Here is a 20049-nt window from a genome sequence, read left to right as displayed (position 1 = left end):
CATAAAGTTTCATTTTCACTCCCCAAAAGATACTTTGGAGTCCAGGAGAGTACAATTATTAAATTATACATTTCACTAAATTATATATGGTGATAATAAACCTTTCATTTTCCACTAGTTTTGAAGATCTCTCTTTATGCCATGCTAGGTAATGTAAACATCTCTGTTTCTCCTGAACACATTTTCGAGGGAGATACAGTAAAAATAACCTGCATGACAGAATACATTTCAAGAAAGGTGTCCTGGAGTTATAATGTCATCATGCCTGACAGATTTACCTTGACAGAAGAGGTTAAAGAGGGAAGCAAGATAGCAACCCTGACAATAACCAACATCAAGCTGAACGAAGCAGGTAATTCTGAATTCTAAATAGAAGAGTGCTGGAGCCGTTGTTTGGGTTGCCTGATAATCAGCAATCAAGGGATCAGAAACAATTCTTATAAACACCCCCGCCAACATTAGCAGGGTAAGCCATTGTAAACTGTATAAACAGGGAACAAGCCCCACACTTCCTAGCACTTGTGATATTTCCTAGTTAGGGAACAAAATGTCTGCAAGCAAACAATCAAGTTCAGAGAGCACCAAGAAGTCCACAGTTCACCCCAAGCTACAGATATTTTCTTCTTATAAATAGTGCAGTACAAAGGCAGGATCAGACAGAAGATACAAATTTATGTTCCTTGCTGTCCATTGTTGGAGCCAACAACATCCCTTTTTAAACTGGGATTGTTTGAAAATAATATTCCTCATAGATCTAAAATTTGGGCAAGTATAACCAAACACACTTATTCTATTATGCTGGGAAAACAACATGCTATCACTGTCTCTAGGCAAAGTTACTGAAGTATGACATAAAATGTTACTGCCACTTGAATATTGCCAGTCTATCAACTGTAGCCAGACTATACTAAAAGATTGGATCAATGCTGGCAACACCATGGAACCTGCTCTGATGTGTTCCCAATAATAATCTTTCTTCCTGCTTCAGCAAATTTTCCTCCATCAGTGGTGAGATTAGCTGCAGGTCTCCTGTGCTCAGAGCTTCAGCTAGTCTTGAGTCAGAATATCAGCCCAAGCTGTGTGCTGAATTGAAATCAACAAGCAGGAATTCAGTGCAGTGTGTGTTCTGCTCACTATTCTAGGCATTCCTATCCTCCTCTAGTCATTTCCATTTCCATCAGGATCTCCATTTTTCCTACCAATCATTAGTCAGGTTCCATGCCTTTTCCTTTCCCAAATATATTTTGCCCTTCTGCAAACTTTGAAGGCTGCTGAGATGTTGATTGTATGGCAGACACATGGCATTTATTGTGTTGTGCTGGCAAAAGTCAGAAAACAGCAGTCTGGAGGCAAAGCAAGGAAAGATGGGTGGAGATGGCCTTGGTAATGGTCTGGGGTGTGGTTGAAGATTATTTTATGAGTTTCTGTCCTCAAAAAAACAGTGAATGGGTTATCCTTATGCCAGGGCAAACAACATGTATGGATGAGCTGATAGCTACAATAGTATCAGCATGTCCTCTCCAGTATATCAAAGGTCTTGGTCAGTCATTCCAACCAATGTCTCCAAGTTGTGGTGGGAGACTGTGGAGGTTTTGCTGGGATTAACAGATTAACAGAGTTGGAAGGGACCTTGCAGGTCATCGAGTCCAACCCCCTGCCCAAGCAGGAGACCCTACATCTGCCTCTACCTAGGCCACTTTAACATCAGTCCTTTTGTTTATGGAACCAGCAAAGACCAGAAAGAAAGGTATTACAGGGCATCATGGATAACTCCCTTCTCAGAGCAGGAGATTTAGAATTTAGACCATTCCAACAAATAGCTGGGGAATCATTATTTGGGTTTCCAGTGAGGGAAAGCCTACCACCCCACTGGCTAATTGGCTCCACCTACACTTATTGTTAAAAGGTGCTTCCTAATGTAGATCTAGCCCTGCTCTTCAGAATTATTGGTTTGATTTATGGAACAGTTCTTCAGATGACCTGTAAAAAGCTGACACATTCTCTCTCAACCTTCTCCTGTCCAGTGTCAATAGACTCAGTCATAAGCACCACATCAGTGTACATAATGACAGCAGGCACATAATGAAGACATGTGAAATTTGCCCTTACATGTTTGTTTCTCAGTGGTGAATACAAATGTGTAAGTCATAGGCTTTGTGTGCTCTGGCACTTGTCTGCCCACTGCAGTTGCCTAGGGATCCTGTTTCTGACCAGTTTTCCTCACAGCACTTATTTGATTGATCATTTGGTGGCCTTCTTTGAACCAATGCTAATTTTCCTATCTCATTCTTAAGATGTGGTGCCTGAAATGATGAAGACAAGCTATGCTTTGTCACTGTTACATAATTTTTATTGAATAACTTTTTAGCAAAATTAACAAAAATTATCCTGCCAGCCTATATTATTCTGGGAAATTCTCAAGAGCAGATTTAGGATGGAAAACAAATTCCTGTTGCACGACTAGAGGTCTGCTGGCTGTTATAATGTTAGCTGAACTGGTTATTCTATGAAAGCAAAATAATACTGCATTATACTTTTTAAACTCACCCTTCTGGCTCATGCTCAGTCTGGGACTGATTACTTCTCTAATATATCTTCATGTATTAGAACTGCAACATACATTTATTTTATTAGAGAACTGTGATAAGATTGTTATATTTCAAAAGTGGCTTTTGTGCCTAACAAGTGTGTTATATTAGGAAACTATGTTTGCCCATAACATATTTGTCTTTTTTGCAGATAATTTTGGTTGCAATTTTAAAGATGACTCAACGAAATTGTCCTCAATATACAGAGCTGAAGTTAATGTAGTGGTCTCTCAGATTAAACTTGTGCCATCAGAAAATGTTTCTATTGTCTGTGATGGTACAGACATAAGAGAACTGAGCTGCTGCACAGATAGAGACATACAACTTTTCTCTCCTTATTGGAGACCCAATGGAGCAATAAATATTTCAGGTATGTAGCAATATCATCTATACTAAGTGCTGATTATAGCTGACCATTTTTCTCTTTCCAGCACTCTTTATATAGAAAGTGTAGCTATCTCTCAATATTTGAGTTGTTTTGTGGGTCACAGTAAACTGGACACAAACATGGGCCCAGAATCTGACTTTCATACATTCTTCCATCAAAGCAAAATCAAGACCTGAACTGAAATTGTGTAACTTTCTCTTGCTCCACCATTGCCTAACTTGCACCAGCCTATGTGTTAAGCAAATTCACTGTTTGTTCCCTTCCTAGACCAAAAAGATAATAATCTTTGGTCATGGAGAGCTCCAATCTCTTGATCTCAGTTGGAAATGTGGGGCAGAAAACTAGGTGCTTTCCTATTTCTGCTTTCTCTTCTCCTTCACAAAACCTAGAGTTCCAGATTTGCCTGCAAAGGGGAGAATGAAAGTAGTTGATCTGTTGATGGGAAATGTAGCATTCCTTATCAGAAAAATTGAGATTGAAAAATTGAGAGGCTGCCACAAAGAAGAGGGGGGTCAATTTATTTTCCAAAGCACCAGAGGGCAGGACAAGAAACAGTGGATGGTAACTAATCAAGGAGAGGAGCAACCTGGAATTGAGAAACTTCCTAACAGTGAGGACAATTAACCAATGGAACAGCTTGCCTTCAGACATTGTGGGTGCTTCATCACTGGAGGATTTTAAGAAGAGACTGGATAGTTACTTATCTGAATGGTATAGGACAGGGGTGTCAAACTCAAGGCCCAGGGCCAGATCTGGCCTGCAGTGTGCTTAGATCTGGCCCACAGGGCCACTCTGGAAACAGCAAAAGACCTCCCCACAGTGCCTCTGCCAGCAAAAACAGAGTTCCATTTTCACTGGCAGAGGGTTGCAGGAGGCTGTCACAGCCGAAAACGGAGCTCGGGAGCCTGTTTTCGCTTGCAGAATGCTTGGGTCACCACAGGGGTCCCTGACACAAATGATGTTGAGCTGGCCATACCCACCCTGGCCACGCCCATGCCAACCCCCCCAAGGTCAAACACAAATTGAATTTGACACCCCTGGTATAGGATCTCCTGCTTGAGCAGGGGGCTGGACTAGAAGACCTCCAAGGTCCTTCCAGCTCTATTCTGATTCCTATTCTGAAATCAGAAAGACCTGAATGGTAGTGGAGATACATTGCATAGAGATTCACACACCTTTTGGTGCAAATTCCAATATGTATGTTCAGTGGATTGGTCATCTAGGAGCAACTGGTTAACTGTAAAGTAGTTATGGATATGAAGTGGGGAAGAAGAAGAGTATATATGCCCTGTACTACCTCCTTATGACATCCCCCCTACAACACACTCAAGGAAATAATAGCTCAAATAACTCCCTGAAAAAGGGAAACCTAATGTTGTAGAAGAAAATGAGAAGACTGGATGCTGGCAGGGACTGTGTTCAGTTGATGCACCTGGTCTGTGGAATTGGCTGTACCAGAGTTTCAGTTTGTCCCTATACTGTTGTCCTTCTGCAGGCTGTTAAAATTGAACCCCTAAGGTTTGAATCATCAATTATAAAGTAGCACACACTAGGACTTACTTGGCTATCGATTTATTTTTACCACTTTTTAAACTCTGGACTGATGGGTGTTGTAGACTGCCACAAGACTCTTCGTAGTGGAGATAAATTCCATCAATCAGTAAATTTATAAGCTTGCGATTGTTGGAAAAGCATGGAAAAAAATTCTATATTACTGGCACACCCAAAGTCAATTGCAGTCAAACACAAACTTCTATTATCTGTATGTCTGGAGTAGTTCAATCATAATCCTGTTTCCAGAGCTCCACTTTCTTTATTTCTAGGCCTTCCTGAATGCATCTAAACCAATGCGTTGATCAGAGAACCAGTGTGGGGCAAGAGTTAACGGTGAGAAGCAGGGAAACTTAATTTCTGCTTCCTCCTCAGGCATTGAAGCTCTCTAGGTTGCTTTGATCCAACTATTCTTTCTCAGCCAGTGTTCCCTCCAATTTCTTATATGCCATGTGGGGAAAATATATATTTTGAGTAGCTTTTCCCCAGCCAAGGACACATTTATGTGCCACAATGCAAGTATATGAATAAATTGTAAATACATGCAATATTGACATGTTAAAATGTTCACATATTCTTCGTTAAAATATGGAAAGTAAAAGGTATAATAATGCGTTACACACATTTTTCAAGGCATTGTTGACTCCTAGAGTCTGACTCCAAAGGAAGGGAGGGAGGGAGGGAGGGAAGCATTATATGAAAAGTATTTAGATAGACACCACTCTTTCTTCCCCTTCTTTCCTTCTTCTCTGGATGTACTCTGAACTTTCTTGAACTTTAATTATTATTAATTTAAAACTTGAAATGCTTATAAAGTTAACAATGATCATGGACGTTATCTGTTCAGAATGCCACACATACTAACTTTGTTTTGGAGGAAGGAGGCTCCTCATGTACAGGAGGCTCTGAACTTATGTCGATGTGTCTCCACTTGGACCCGATCCAGAGCTGCAATTGCGAGGCTAAAAAAGGATCCCCTGCCTACTGTCCTACAGCTTGGCAAGACCAAGCAGCCTTTGCTGTTGCAGTCATGAGCCCACAGTTGATTTATTTAATTATTATATTTATATGATGCTCATCCCACTATCTAAAGCAACAATGTTTTCTGATGTCTGAATTTGTTACTATTATTTTGTGTAACTTAGGTCGGGTTACTATTATTTTGTGTGCACTCAATCTTTTCCTGTGTATGCATGTTCAGTAAAGGGAACATAATTCTCAGATCAACTCATCTCATAGGTTTTTGTTGGGGGGGGGAATGGAGGAGTGAGCACTATGTATACTGCCTTGAGCTTCTGTAAGAAAGGTGGTATATAAATTTAACCATCACAACAACATACAAATTCCTCTTCCATTCTTCTTCATAATTCCAATGCATGCAATGTATAAGTGCTATAGGAAGCAGAAACTGAGATACTACATAGCTTTATTTCAAGCATCAGCCTTTTTGCAATCTTTTTCAGATTGATTGCTTTTCTTTGCAGGAAGGACTACTTCAATGAACAACTGTACCATCTACTTGCTACAGGCTAGTGAATCTCAGTGCCCAGTAGACAAGTCTGGCACCAGCACTGATTACACATGTGAGCTAAATACCACCTATGGTGCTCGTGCCAATAAAATACTCAAAGTGACATATTTTCGTGTGGGTAAGCATCTTTTTGGATACAGCACCTGTTTTCTGACTGTTGTGGATGGATTCAGTAATCATTTGAGAAAATCTGTAGTACTAGATTTAGAATACAGTATTGAAGTTAGCACTTTTGCATAAATGCTTCTAGCTAGGCTGCAGTTTAAGGGATGGACTATCAATGAATGTGGACAAAATTAAACTGTACAAAGTTTCTGGCAAGAGATCGGGATCCTGAGAAAGCAAGAAGGAGATTTTTTGTGACACAATAGTGCCAGACTTTGACCCATGGAAAGTTTGTTCAGTTCCTCCACTAGATTCTAAAAGTTCTTCAAACTTTAACTGCTCATTTTAAACTTTGCTCTTAAATTTTTGATATAGGTTTGACTCATACAATTCTCCATATAGTCTTTCATCTCATTTCACATTGCTTTTTTTGGTCACACATTGTTTGTAAATATGTGTTGTATCCTTTTCATCCTTCTGATATTATAGAGTGGAGGGGTTTTTTTTCTGCTTTTTTAAAAAAGAGATTGAGAGAGAGAGATGAAGGGTGGGGTGATTTCCAATTTTTCTGCTATTGAATCTTTGTTAGAGCATGCCTGTTAACTAATGGACAATCTTCATAGGATATGATGAAACATTCTGGACTGCAGACATCAAAAACCACCCACAGCCATTAACAAGATGACATAAACAAATATTTTTGTGCCAGCTGTTTTAAAAATACAAGGAGTAATACTTTATTAAACCATGCTAAGGAACACAGCAAATGATGGAAGCAAAACATTTTAGGTCTGAGATCTAGAATAGTCAATAAAAAATTAGAACATGTGTTGTATGGTAGAACTAATATCTTAATGTATGAGAACTAATCTTCGTATTAGGAAGGCAAATCACACAATTCTCCACAATAAGTCTCTTTTGTAATGCTGGTCTCATAATGAAATACTAAATAATGTCTCTTTATTTGTGTTTCACCAGCAAAAATAACCCTTTCTAGTTCAAAGGACATTGTTTCTGAGGGAGATGCTTTCTTTTTAACATGCCAGAGTGATGTGAGAAATTATGACACAGTCATTTGGAAAATTCAGAATGGCAGGACTATTAAGGAAATAGATAGTATGTGGTACACCACCACGAAGAGCTTCACAGGTGCCACGTCTGTGCTGACTGTACCTAGGGCAAACCAGGATTGGACTGGTGAGTCAAAACATGAATTGTTTCACTCAACCATCCCATTGATGAGAGAAATAATTTTATCAATGAAATAACGTGTTCACTAAAGTGCCTTTTCAATCATTTCTACTCCTTGATTTTAGAGGACTTGAATGGTAGTTGCTGCTGCTTTAAACTTTCTGTTGTTAATTTCTTTAGCATTGCATTTGTTAAACCTGCTGGTTTTATTTTTCTAGGCATCTATACATGCAACTTTTCTCAAAGTTTTTTGAGCAGCTTTGGAAATATAACAATTAAAGTTATTCCTTTGCTCCGGCCTCAAGAGATCATAAGAGATCCCATAGAGACGGTCATTTCTTGTCCAGCAACAAGAAGTCTGGAATGCTGTACACGCCGGATGGAAAATTACATTGTTTATTTTTTTTCTTATGATCCCAATATGCCTCTACCGATTAGGGCAGGTAAGTAATCATAGGCTGGGTGGAAGAAGAGCTGCTGATGAATAGCTAGATATCCATTTCTCTTGAAAACTTAATGGGGGTTTGGCAAGGTCAAATGCAACCATGAAAATCACTGTTTGCTTCTACATCAGTGTTTCTCAACCTTTGCAGCTTTCAGATGTGTGAACCTCAATTCATGCTGGCCGAGAAATTCCAGGAGTTTGATGTCCACACATCTTAAAAGTTAGCAAGGGTGAGAAACACTGTCCCAGAGTTTTGTAGCAGGGGTTGAATAATCTGAGATTCAGCACCAGTTCCCTTAGTGATCTCCACATTCTTAATTTCCTAATGTTGATTAGTATTAAAGGAAAAATCTGTACAGGTGTCTATGTGAAGGGCTCCTTGGTGCTATCTGAGCTTGGCTGTTTTCATGCAGATGTTTCATTATTTGTTTTACTTTATTTTATTTTATTTATTTATTTGAGTACGTATTAGATAATATATATAAGCATGAATTGAATACATAAAATGAATACAATTAAAGGGAACATTTGGACAGGGACGGTAGGCACACTGGTGCTCTTATGCACGCCCCTTACAGACCTCTTAGGAAGGGTGAGGTCAACAGTAGCCAGTCTAAGGTTAAAATTTTGGGGGTTTTGTGATGAAACCACAGAGTCAGGTAGTGAATTACAGGCATTGACCACTCTGTTGCTGAAGTCATATTTTCTGCAATCGAGTTTGAAGCGGTTCACTTTAAGTTTGTATCTATTGTGTGCTCATGTAGTATATCCAAACTAAGTAACATCATCCGTGCTAGTAAGCATTCCCATTCCTTACTCACACTGATGATGTTACCTACTTTGGGTAATGAAACGTCTGCAAGAAAAAAACCAAGTTCAGAGAGCACCAAAGACCTCTCATTTCAACCCTGAGCTACAAATATTCTCCATTATCAGGAGTCTTCATTATAGAAGGCAACTGGATGAAAACAGGGCCTAAGCTCTCAGAGTCTCGACTGAAGCTGTCAAGCCTTTTATAAACAGTTAAAAAGTTGTTTTCTCAGTGATTTAACACAAAATGTCTTCACTTAGCTAGATATGAATACATCTATTTTAATAAACCTGACTAATATCTAGGTTAAGAGTGCGAGACTAGCTTCTTACTCTGGATGTTGAAACCTTAACCCCACATTAAATAATTTCTTCCTTTACAGAAAGAAGAAGAAAAAATAATCTCAATTGCTACTATTCCATACAAAGTTTCACAGACATATACTGCAATTCCAAAGGGCATGCTCTCCAGATGCATTGTATGTTTATGAATCAAATCAATCAAAATGTGACAAGTCCAGCTATGGTCTTACATTTTGTACCAGGTAAGAGAGAATGCCATTGCATAAATCAGTCACTAATGCATGCAAGTCAATCTTATTATAATATAGGATTATCTGCTTTGCTCTAGTAGGAACAAGTTTGCTTGAAAAATAACTGGAGAATGATAACGGATAATTTGTTCATGCTGGGTCTTTTATATTTTGTATTTTTCTCTGAAGACTGTCTTTCACGTTGTAGAAAAATGGGGGAGATATTTTTTCTGTTCCAAAAATATCTTGTTCTGTACTTCCTCACTGGAAAACAGGAATTTTAATACGAAGTCATACTTTCCTTTTCCTTCCAACGTTGAATTCCTACATAATTCTGTCCTTAAAAAAGCCATCCTCCTTTAACATCTAAAAGTTAAGCTTATTGGGGGGTGGGTGGCAGTGGTGAAATGTAAAATTTTTTACTACCGGTTCTGTAGGTGTGGCTTGGTGGGGGGGTAATGTGACTGGGTGGGAATGGCCAACTAGGTTTTTTTTTAACTTTTAAAAGCATTTTTTAAAACTTTTAAAAGCCTCTGACGATCCCAGCTGAGCTGCACGATCATCAGAGGCTTTTTTTTGTCTTTTAAAAGCATTTTTTCAGCCGAAGAGGTTAGAAGAAAAATTGCTTTTAAAAGTTAAAAAAACAGTCTCTGATGATCACGCAGCTCAGCTGGGCATGGGGGAGGGGGCGCAGGGATTTTTGCTACCGGTTCTCTGAACCACCCGCCGCCATCGTTACTGGATCGGACGATCCGGTCCGAACCAGGAGCATTTCACCCCGGTGGGTGGGAATTATCCATGATCAACTCTTCACACACTTTCATTGGAATAAACTACAGGATTTTTCAGTTAAAAGGAGTTTCCTTGTAATGTATTAAGAAGCAGATGTTTTGTTCATATGTGCAATGGGAGATTTCTTATTCCTGACGAACTGTAGCTAGCTTTATAAATATGTAAGTAGACATCTGACTCAGAAAGCAAGATGTAATTTTTAAAACCTTTTTTTTTCCCACAGCAAAGAATGTGGTGTGCAATTCCTCAGACATTGGTGTGGGAGCAAATGAAGCGCAGATCATAAAGCCTTGCTTAAATTTCCATGGGACAAGTAACTCTGTGAGAGGAAACATCACTTATAGATGTGAACGTACAAAATGGACTGTTTTTAGAAACAGCTGCCTGGCCGGTCCCATCAATGACCTTTTGAATTCTGCTGAGGTAATCATGCTCCAGTCTCCACAGTGAACCCAGGCCAAGTCAGGGGATTTGAGGTCTGTTGAAACAAAGTGCTCTGAGAATTGAGATCAATGGATGAGGCCTGAGTGAGCTTCCCTTTGGTTCTTCGACCTGGTTGTTAGAACCAAGTGTTTTCTGCCTCATAGGGAGGACTGACTCTCTTTTACTGATGTTGTTTAGGAAGAACAAGGTCTCAGTAGCTTTGATTAATGGTCAAGAATATAGATTCATTTTCCCATCTCATTCCACAGTCTTTGAACAGCTGGACAGCACAGGTGGTCTTCGGTTTCTGAATGGGACTGAAATTGCCATTGCTAACAACATGGCCGCAAAGTGTCATATCACATATGCTGCAACATTTTAAGTTTCCTTTGTTCAACAATGTTGTAACTTTGAATGGTCACTAAATGAATGGTCATAATTCAAGGACTACCTGTACTTCAGCAAACTACACAGCAAACTACCTCTGTGTGTGTGTAGCTATAGCTATAAATAAAGATTAGATGTAGATACATATTTTATTAATTTGGCTTTACACACAGACACATACACAGACACACACACACAAGAATACATATATATATATCAGTAATATATTTACATATATTTACATATGTCAAGAAATATCTCCACTCTCTTAAAGAATATGCGGGAATTCTGTCCTAGATTAGACTATCGTCTGTGTCAGGTTGACAGTCTGGTTCATAAGTGAGCTCAGCTTTTTGCTTCTGATTCTCTGTGGAATCATTAAAGTTAAAAAGCAGAGTTCCATTATCACACTCTCTCTAAGGGTTAATTAACATGTCATTTTTATTTATTTACATAACTTATATACTGTAGCTGCCTATCTCATTAAATGTTTCTAGATGTCTCAAAACAAGAAAATAGATATTAAAAACAAAAACACCCATCTCTGCAGATGACAGACCAAACAGCCTCCTGGGTTAATCCTCATCCTAACTCAATGTTGGAGGAAGGCTAAAAGGATAGGGATCCCTCAGACTGTAGTCACTAACCTTTTAGGATTGGGGTGACCATTGAGAAGGCATACCATATCAGATGACAACATTTAAGCACCTGAAGCATGCCCTTCCTACGTAACCTAGTAAGATAGATATATCTTACTTCAGGATGAGGTACTCCCACAAATAATTTAGCCCTATGTCATGTAAGGCTTTAGAGATAACCAGCACTTTGAATTGCATCCAGAAGCATCTGGGAGCCAGTGAAGCTCACACAGGACTGGTGAATTCAGGTGAACTATCAGGCATCCAAAACTATATGCTGCTGCATTCCGGATCTATTGCAGGTTCCGGATAGTCTTCGAGGGCAACTCCATGCAGAATGCATTGCAATAAACAAATGGGAGGTGACTAAGACAGAAATGACCATGAGCAAATCTTCCCAGTCCAGAAATGGGTGAAATTGGTGGATGATATGAATTTATGCAAGGGTTTCCCTGGCCCCATCTGTCACCAGCTCTTCTATCAGAAGCCATAAGTCCAGGAAGACCCCAAAATTGTACATCAGATTTGGAGGAGTATTACTCCATCCAGAATCAGAGATACCAATTGTCCTGACTCTAAGGGGCCAAAACTATGTAACCACTCCATCTTTCTGGGAATGAGTTGCAGCCAGTTTCTCCCCTCCCCTCTCAGGTTTTTACACAGGCACTGAGCCAGCATCTGAACAGTATTGTCAGGAGGAAAAAAACTATTATTATTGAGCATAGCCTCATTTACCGGTAATAACAATTGAACAGACAGCACACCACAAAAAGTCTCACTTTAGGATTCAGAGGTTTATTAGAATTTAAAGCATAGCAAACATCAAACGCTTACATTAATCACATTGCAATGAGGATCAATCAATCAGACAAGCAGTCAAATGGGTCAGCTTGAGGCCGATTGGCAACTTTCTATTATTTGCCTTTGTCTTTTATACTTTAAAGCCACAAATCATGTGACTTTCGGGATCTGTCCCTAATGTCATAGCAACCGAGTCAGTTGCCCCTTTTTTCCGATCATAATTATGCAACATTGTTTTCTTGCCAACCTCAATCTTACACCGTTGCTCTTTTGCCAACCACAATCTTACAATGGTGTCCCTTTCCTATGTACTGTTAATGCCTAGTTCCCTATTCCCCATAACTTCAGTTCCTCCTGTTCAATAGAACAAGGAACAGAAGGTGCAGGTAAACAGGAACGATGCCTTAAGACATACTTTCCAGCTAACAGACAAAGGAAATCACACATTAAGACATATTTCTAAGTATGCAGATTAATATTCATGTTTATGAATATTCAGGGCTAAATATTCTATATTTTCTTTAACCCAAAAAGGAAAAACAGTAAATTACTATGGTGTCTTCTTCAAAGTGGAATGTCTCTTTGTCCCATTCAGTGGCAATTGGGCATTGTTAACTTGTGAAGAAACGTAAGTGATGTGCCTTCATTGCCATATCACAAGCAGAGTTCCCAACATTCAGTACTTTTTTTTCAAGTAGCCAAAGCTCTTCAGTTTAGCTGATTATCCAGCCGTGCCATCTAATTTGTCTTTAACATGTTTAATTCTAATTCTAGTCTTTGGCCTCCAGTCCAGAGTCCCAGAAGAAGTTGCCCACATTCCTTAAAAAACTGAAAGAAACCACCAAGCAGACACAGGAGGAAATAAACAAATCTGCTGCAAACCTAAATGCTGTTCTTGAAACCCTGACTTTGGTATCAGCCATACCTGTAGAGGCAAATGAAGAGAATATGGCAGTAAGTGGCGAACTGTTTGGGGGTACTTTACTTGCTTATACTTGAAGGGAGTTATTATCAGTATTGAAAACAGAATAAGAAACACAATAGCTCTACTTGAACAGCTGTCTACAGAAGGAGTCAATCAGGGGTGTGTTCTACTTACCTTTACTACCGGTTCGCAATGGGAGCACGCGCGCACGTGGGTTCTAAAATTTTTTACTACTGGTTCTGTGGGCATGGCTTATTTTGTGGGCGTGGCTTGGTGTGTGTGGGGGGTAATGTGACTGGGTGGGCATGGCCAACTTTTTTTTTTTTTTTACTTTTAAAAGCATTTTTTCTACCTTAAGAGGTTGGGATCGTCAGAGGCTTTCAAAGTATTTTTTTTTTTTACCACCTCTTTGGCTGAAGAGCTTGCAGAAAACAATGCTTTGAAAAGCCTCTGCCGATCAGGCAACTCAGCTGAGATCGTCAGATGCTTTTCAAAGCATTTTTTTTACCACCTCTTTGGCCAAAGAGGTTGCAGAAAACAATGCTTTGAAAAGCCTCTGCCGATCCCAGCTGAGCCACGGGATCATCAGAGGCTTTTTTCTTTTACTTTTAAAAGCATTTTTTCGGCCGAAGAGGTTGTAGAAAAAATACTTTTAAAAGTAAAAAAAAAAAGCCTCTGATGAGGTGGAATAAGCAAGCAGCTACTGGGCTGGGGACCGGTTCGGGGGTGTGGCCAGCCAATGTTATTACAGGTTCTCTGAACTACGACAAATTTTTACTAACGGTTCGTGCGAACCGGGAGCAATCCACTACTGGTTTCTCCACATGCGCAGATCACCAAATATGATGTCAGGGCGGGTGGGCAGAGCCTCCCACTGATTTTACTACCGGTTCTCAAGAACCGGACAGAACTGTGAGCAACCCACCACTGGAGTCAATCCTCATGACCTTTTAAACCAACTTTTCCCACCCAGGACTCCTGAATGTCTTTTCAGTATTTTCTCCAAAATTTCCTAACTGCTCAGTTGGTCTCGGTCAACACTACTGAAACCCAAACTGATTTAATTTTTTTTTCTGGCAATGCCCTTTTTTGGAGTGCTATTTCTGGTGGTTACGTATGGACGCATATACGTGCATAGAGATACATAAATGGGCCATGCACAAACACATTTTCTTGGGTGGGTCAAAGCTCCCTGACTGGGACTGACTGATGACAAAGTGAAAGCACTGTATAGGATTTTTGTGCTTATAATTCTTTCTATTTAATGTTCCTTTTTGAAATACTGCAGGACATTTGAAATTACAATAACTGTGACATGATGATAATTTGGGGAGGATCATGTTAAATTCATGATAAGCTTGATGATAACCTGAAAATCAGAGCAAGGTTCCAATTTTGATGGAGCCCCTTACTCATAGATGCCTAGCTGATGCTAATGGAGGTTAATGACTAATCCTTTATATAATTCCCCACTGTTATAATATACTATCATATCTGAACTTAATAACATATTTCAAGTGTGAGAAGAATTTTAGACTTCAGCACTAGGATCTTTGTTTTGGAAGTTGGTAAGTGGATTGAGATACACTGACAGGAAGAGGATTTTCTAATGCAACCTGGTAATTAAAAAGAATTATTATTCTCCCCCCCCACCTTTTTTTTTTTTTGGCAGAACTTTGGATCTACTGTAGAAACTATTATCACCAGTCCAACAGAAACTTGGAAACATGTACAGAATGGGAGCTCTCAATTACTTGGTTCAGTAGAACAATTTTTAGGATCACTCCAACCAATTAATCAATCAATTCCTTCAATCATACATGACAGTCTTCAAATCAAAGGAACAGTTCTTGGGGAAAGCAGTACCTCCATTTATAACAGCAGCTTTGCTTTTCTGCAGTCTGCAGGCCTCAGGGGAAGTGTGCTTATTGAGGATGCAAATGTTGATATTGAGAAATCAATCACGATCATCAGTGTGGCTTATTCGACAATTGACCGTATCATTCCACAATATAGAAAGGAAATGGTAAATAGTTTGGTAATGACGACGGTAATAAAGCCCCAAATAAATGAGGATTTCCAGATCAAAATGACTTTTGCAAAGCGTGAAAAGGCCATGAGCAATCCACAATGTGTCTTTTGGAATTTCAGTTTGGCAGAAGGAGGAGACTGGGATAATACAGGCTGTGAAACTAAGGATGATGGGGACAGTGTCATTTGCTCTTGCAATCACACAACCTCCTTTGCCATGCTCATGTCTTCCAATCAGGAAACTTCATTGGATGAACTGACTTATATCACTTACATTGGCCTGAGCCTTTCTATAGTGAGCCTGATTATTTGCCTTGGAATAGAACTGCTTGTGTGGAAATCAGTCACTAAAACAAGAATTGCATACATGCGCCATGTTTGCATTCTGAACATTGCAGTTTCTCTCTTGAGTGCAGATATCTGCTTCATTGTTGTTGCTGCGACACATGACCAAAATTATGCAGTGGAGGGGAATCTTTGCATAGTAGCAACTTATTTCGTTCACTATTTCTACCTCTGTGTTTTCTTTTGGATGCTCGCTTTGGGACTGATGCTCTTCTATCACTTGGTCTTTCTTCTACATAATGCAAGCAAGACTATCATGAAAACCATTGGCTTCTGCTTGGGATACGTCTGTCCTCTAATAATATCAGCCATCACAGTAGCCAGTACCCTTCCATATTCCTCTTACACAAGGAAAAAGAGCTGCTTTCTCAACTGGGAGGAAAGCAAAGCCCTCTTGGCCTTAGTGATTCCTGCCATGATCATTGTTGCTATTAATACTATTGTTACTGTTGTGGTTATAGCAAAAATATCAAGACGTTCAATTGGGGAAAAGTCCATCAATGAAGAAAAGAGTTCTTTGTATCGAATTGCCAAGAGCATTGGTGTACTGACACCACTGTTAGGTCTTACTTGGGGATTTGGACTGGCCACAGTTGTTCCAGGAAGTCCCAAAATATTCCATATGCTATTTACTATTTTCAATGCTTTTCAGGTAAGTGGATTGATAATATCAGCTATTTGGAATAGTTAGATGTCAAAAACACCATCGACATTTTCTTTGGGTATCTCACTGTGTTATAATACATACTTAATCTAAACTGAGGGATGATTCAAGCAGCTCTTTCCATAACATGCAATCTAATGATGTCATTGATACCAGCATTCTATAGATGAACCATGAGTTTCTGGAAAAACACATTGTTCTTGAAAATGACAAAGCTAATAGCAGTTTTTGCCACCCGGGGTTGCTGTAACAGTGAGATAGGTGGCATAAAATTTTAATAAATTTAATAAATGAATAAATTGTATGAATGAATGACTGAATGAATTCAGTTACCTGCTTCTAGAATTTTGGTTTGGCATAGAAATAAGCCAAACTACTTTGTGCAAAATAAACAATCATAATTATCTCTTTGGATTTTAATTGGCATATACTTTGCTAGTCTATGACCAAACTAAACAAATCAGTGTTGGAACTAAATGGCATCCAGAGTGTAAAATTAAATAAAAAAAATAAAGTAGCATTTCTGATCTCTGAGTCTTGAGAACTGTGGGGAATTATGTTCTCTTTCCTGATTCCTAGCTACCTGTCCTGAGACAATTTGTTGTTTCTGAATATTCCAGACCAGGGAGTGATCAGAACGCTCATTTCTTTTCTGAAAATTTGCAAATTCGTTTCTAGTATGGATCAATCTTTTGGTTATCGGCCCTTTTAAATTTTGTCTTAGATTGTTTGCAATTTCTGTATGCTGAAAGGGCAATTTTCTTCATACTCTTCATATTTCATACTTTTTCCTCTGTAATAATACTAGTAGGAAATCAGATGTATTGAATACTTCGTATAGTAGTGTAATAACTGAAATATGTAATTTCAATCTTTGAATATTTTTCAGGGATTATTCATTCTATTGGGTGGAACTCTCTGGGATAGGAAGGTAAGAACATAATTTTAGGATATTTACTGTTTTGTGTTTATTGTTTTATTGTGTAATAAAATTATATGTATACAATTACACATAATTGTAATTGTACAATTACAACTACAGCTACAGACATGATTAAATATTAACATTCATTTTCTTTGAAACACACAGGTACGAGAAGCTATACGGAATAAATATTCTTGGTCCAAGTGGAGTTCACAACACTCAAAGGTAATATTCTTTCTAAATAAAGAATATCCTTCTACATGGAGAAAATGACTTGTGTCGATAAAGGGGCTATTCTATACAGTATCTGGCTTTAGCCAGAGCAGGGCATGGTGGATTTAGATCCAAAGATAGCATTCCACCTCTGCAAGTGAATCATGAGAAGAATTTGTCACTTTATTTCTGCAGTTGGGAGATGAAGAAAACTAATTAATCCATGCTGATTTGAAAATAAAAGCAGTTGTTTTGAGAGAGATTTATTTCTAATTGTGTATATTGTTGGCAAAATGAAAATGTACAAGCATAGGTTTTGATATCTTTTTTATTAGTATTTGTTTCCCTTTTGTAGTCAATATCGCAAGGCATGTCGGCTCCTGTGCTTTCCATCAATTCACCTTTTTCAAGAACTTTAAATAATTTGTTTGGTAAAGCAGGTATGTGATGAAAAAATATGGCATCAATTCATTTCCCATTGTTGCTATTCTGTTTTGAGTTTTTTTCATCATCTTAATCCTCAAATTTATATTTCATAGGCAGTCAAATTCTTAACACTTATACTGTTAAAGAATTCTTAAACTCTTTATACATTTGCCTTCGGAAACATAAAAACTTCATTAAATCATTAAAGATCCAATTAGTCCAACTTTTTGGCTTGGTAACCTTGAAATGTGCATACAATTTGCCTTCTCAGTTATGTATGCAAATACGTTCAATATAAATGTTCCTTTTAAATGAACAATCCATTCAGGATCTCTGAAACTTCAGTTTCTTATAACTGCAGTCATCATGTCTGGAAAACAGCTAAAGATAATAAAATGAGTCTCTGATTTGACTCCTTGATATGAGGGGTCCTTGGTGCTCTCTACACTTGGTGGTTTGCTTGAAGATGTTTTGCTACCCAACTAGGTAACTTCTTCAATGCTAACTCTTCCATTGGTCCTGATATGAGGCCCATTGGGCCAAACCGTGTGGGTATTTTCATTATCTTTGGGCATTTTCAAGATATGGTTGATATTATCACACTCGAAAGGCAGGCAGTTACACTGGAAATCAATTTGAAAAAGGTTGTTGATTGCAACTGACAGGCTAAGAATTGAAGAGGACTATTTAGAATTTACTATAAACCTACATATTTTAATGTTGGTGGTCTTATGCAGGCTTATTGTTGTTTTCTTTGGTTTCCTCTTAAGCTCAAAGAACAGTTTAAAGGCAAGTAGGCTTAGAAACTGTTTTGTGCTTTATACCGTAATTAATAACTAAGCAAGACTTTTACCATTTTACTTCTCTACTCTACAGGAAAATACCAAGTCTCTTCTATGGAATCATCAACTGTATTGACTGAAAGCACTTCGAAGGCACATACTATATTGACATGAGTTTTTAAATACCTGCATATTTGAAAGAGCTCAAGTATTTTTCAAATAATAACTACAGAATAAATAGTGAATAATAGAATGCTGACTTTACAGATTTACAGATTGTGGAAAGGAAGTGGCTTTTTAATTAACTTTTTTTTCCTGGTATACCACATAATGAACAGACAAATAATTGAAATCTTTTAAGCTAGACGTTCTGTGACACAAGCTCTAATGCTATTTTACAGCATTATTTATTTTACAGTATCTTTCAATGTAGCCATATTTGTTCCAATCCAGTGTTAAAAATGGACCAATGGGAAAGACATATCACTGCCAAGAGCAAATATACTTCCCAAAAGTTATGTGTGCTCATATAAATTGTAGGAGCATTTGTTTATTATTTTCCTGAAAGTGAAAAAATTGCTAGTGCAATCCTAGAGATGTCAGTTCAGAAGTAAATATAATTTTCAGTGGTTCTCTTCATTGGTACATCCTTTTCTAAGGCAAAATCCATTATATACTCACCTGGGAAGAACTCCATTGAATTTAGCAAGACTGGCTTCTGAGTTAAAGCAATGAAATTGCACTGATCACCTTGTAAATAAACTGGAACATTTGTGCTATCAGCCTCTACAGAAAGAGAAGCACTTTATTTTTATATTATAGAAACATTTCCAGTTCTGCTACTTGTTTTACTAGGAAAAAACAAAGGAGACTTTCTATGTAAATATATATTTATGAGAATATTACTTAATAAAACCTGCTTGTCCAGAATTTTTTTTAAGTGTCTTACTCTTTCATGATTATCTTTATGGGCTTCTGCAAGAATTTTCTAGAGAGAGGAAGACAGGGAAAACTGCAACATGGGATATAATTATAATGGGGGGGGAGGCCATTTTTCTTCTGGGCATGCTTTGTTTGTGAAGAGTTGACTTGATGTAATCTCCTTATCACAAGACCCATCACAAAATCCATCATAAGACTCACTGATGACTCACAGCTGACCCATCACTAGACCCTCACTTGACATACCCACACCTGAAGCCCTTATAAGCAGAAGAACACTGACACTGACATCCCCTAAACTCTGCTGAAGATGTTACTTATCCTGGTAACAAAATGTTCGGAAACTAACCCATAAGCTCAGAGAACAAACCTTCACCCTCATCCTACACCCAAGCTACAGATATTCACCATTATTTCCCTGTACAGAAGACTTAGGGAATGCTGGGCATTTTTTTTTATGACCACTGTCTTCATAAATCTGACAATTCACCTGTTTTGTCAAAAAGAAGGGTTCCATGTTATAGACTTGGTGTCTTTCTCAGTCCCATTTGGAGTGCCCGGAACTTAATCTCAAACTTTTTGTATACAAGCAGAATCTTTCTAAGGTGAGTTT

At 38.4% G+C, this 20049-nt stretch overlaps 1 protein-coding gene across 1 annotated transcript in view; it reads left to right on the top strand.

Annotated features, from left to right (window-relative positions):
* The window catches only part of ADGRF5 (adhesion G protein-coupled receptor F5), a 33351-nt gene extending 13991 nt beyond the window's left edge, over positions 1–19360 (top strand). Inside the window, exons 8-20 of the mRNA XM_070956708.1 lie at positions 149–352; positions 2740–2958; positions 6012–6176; positions 7142–7360; positions 7573–7797; positions 8993–9154; positions 10158–10357; positions 12958–13137; positions 14781–16136; positions 17038–17079; positions 17239–17298; positions 17642–17726; positions 18589–19360. Of these exons, the coding sequence (XP_070812809.1) occupies positions 149–352; positions 2740–2958; positions 6012–6176; positions 7142–7360; positions 7573–7797; positions 8993–9154; positions 10158–10357; positions 12958–13137; positions 14781–16136; positions 17038–17079; positions 17239–17298; positions 17642–17726; positions 18589–18668 (3197 nt within the window). The 3' untranslated portion in view covers positions 18669–19360. The remainder of the gene's footprint in view (positions 1–148; positions 353–2739; positions 2959–6011; positions 6177–7141; positions 7361–7572; positions 7798–8992; positions 9155–10157; positions 10358–12957; positions 13138–14780; positions 16137–17037; positions 17080–17238; positions 17299–17641; positions 17727–18588) is intronic.
* Positions 19361–20049: the final 689 nt, after the last annotated feature.

This window comes from Pituophis catenifer, unplaced genomic scaffold (genome assembly GCF_029215685.1).
Source record: "Pituophis catenifer annectens isolate HBS135680 unplaced genomic scaffold, rPitCat1.0.hap2 SCAF_1, whole genome shotgun sequence".
Taxonomy (NCBI): domain Eukaryota; kingdom Metazoa; phylum Chordata; class Lepidosauria; order Squamata; family Colubridae; genus Pituophis; species Pituophis catenifer.
This window is presented reverse-complemented; position numbering and strand designations above follow the sequence as displayed.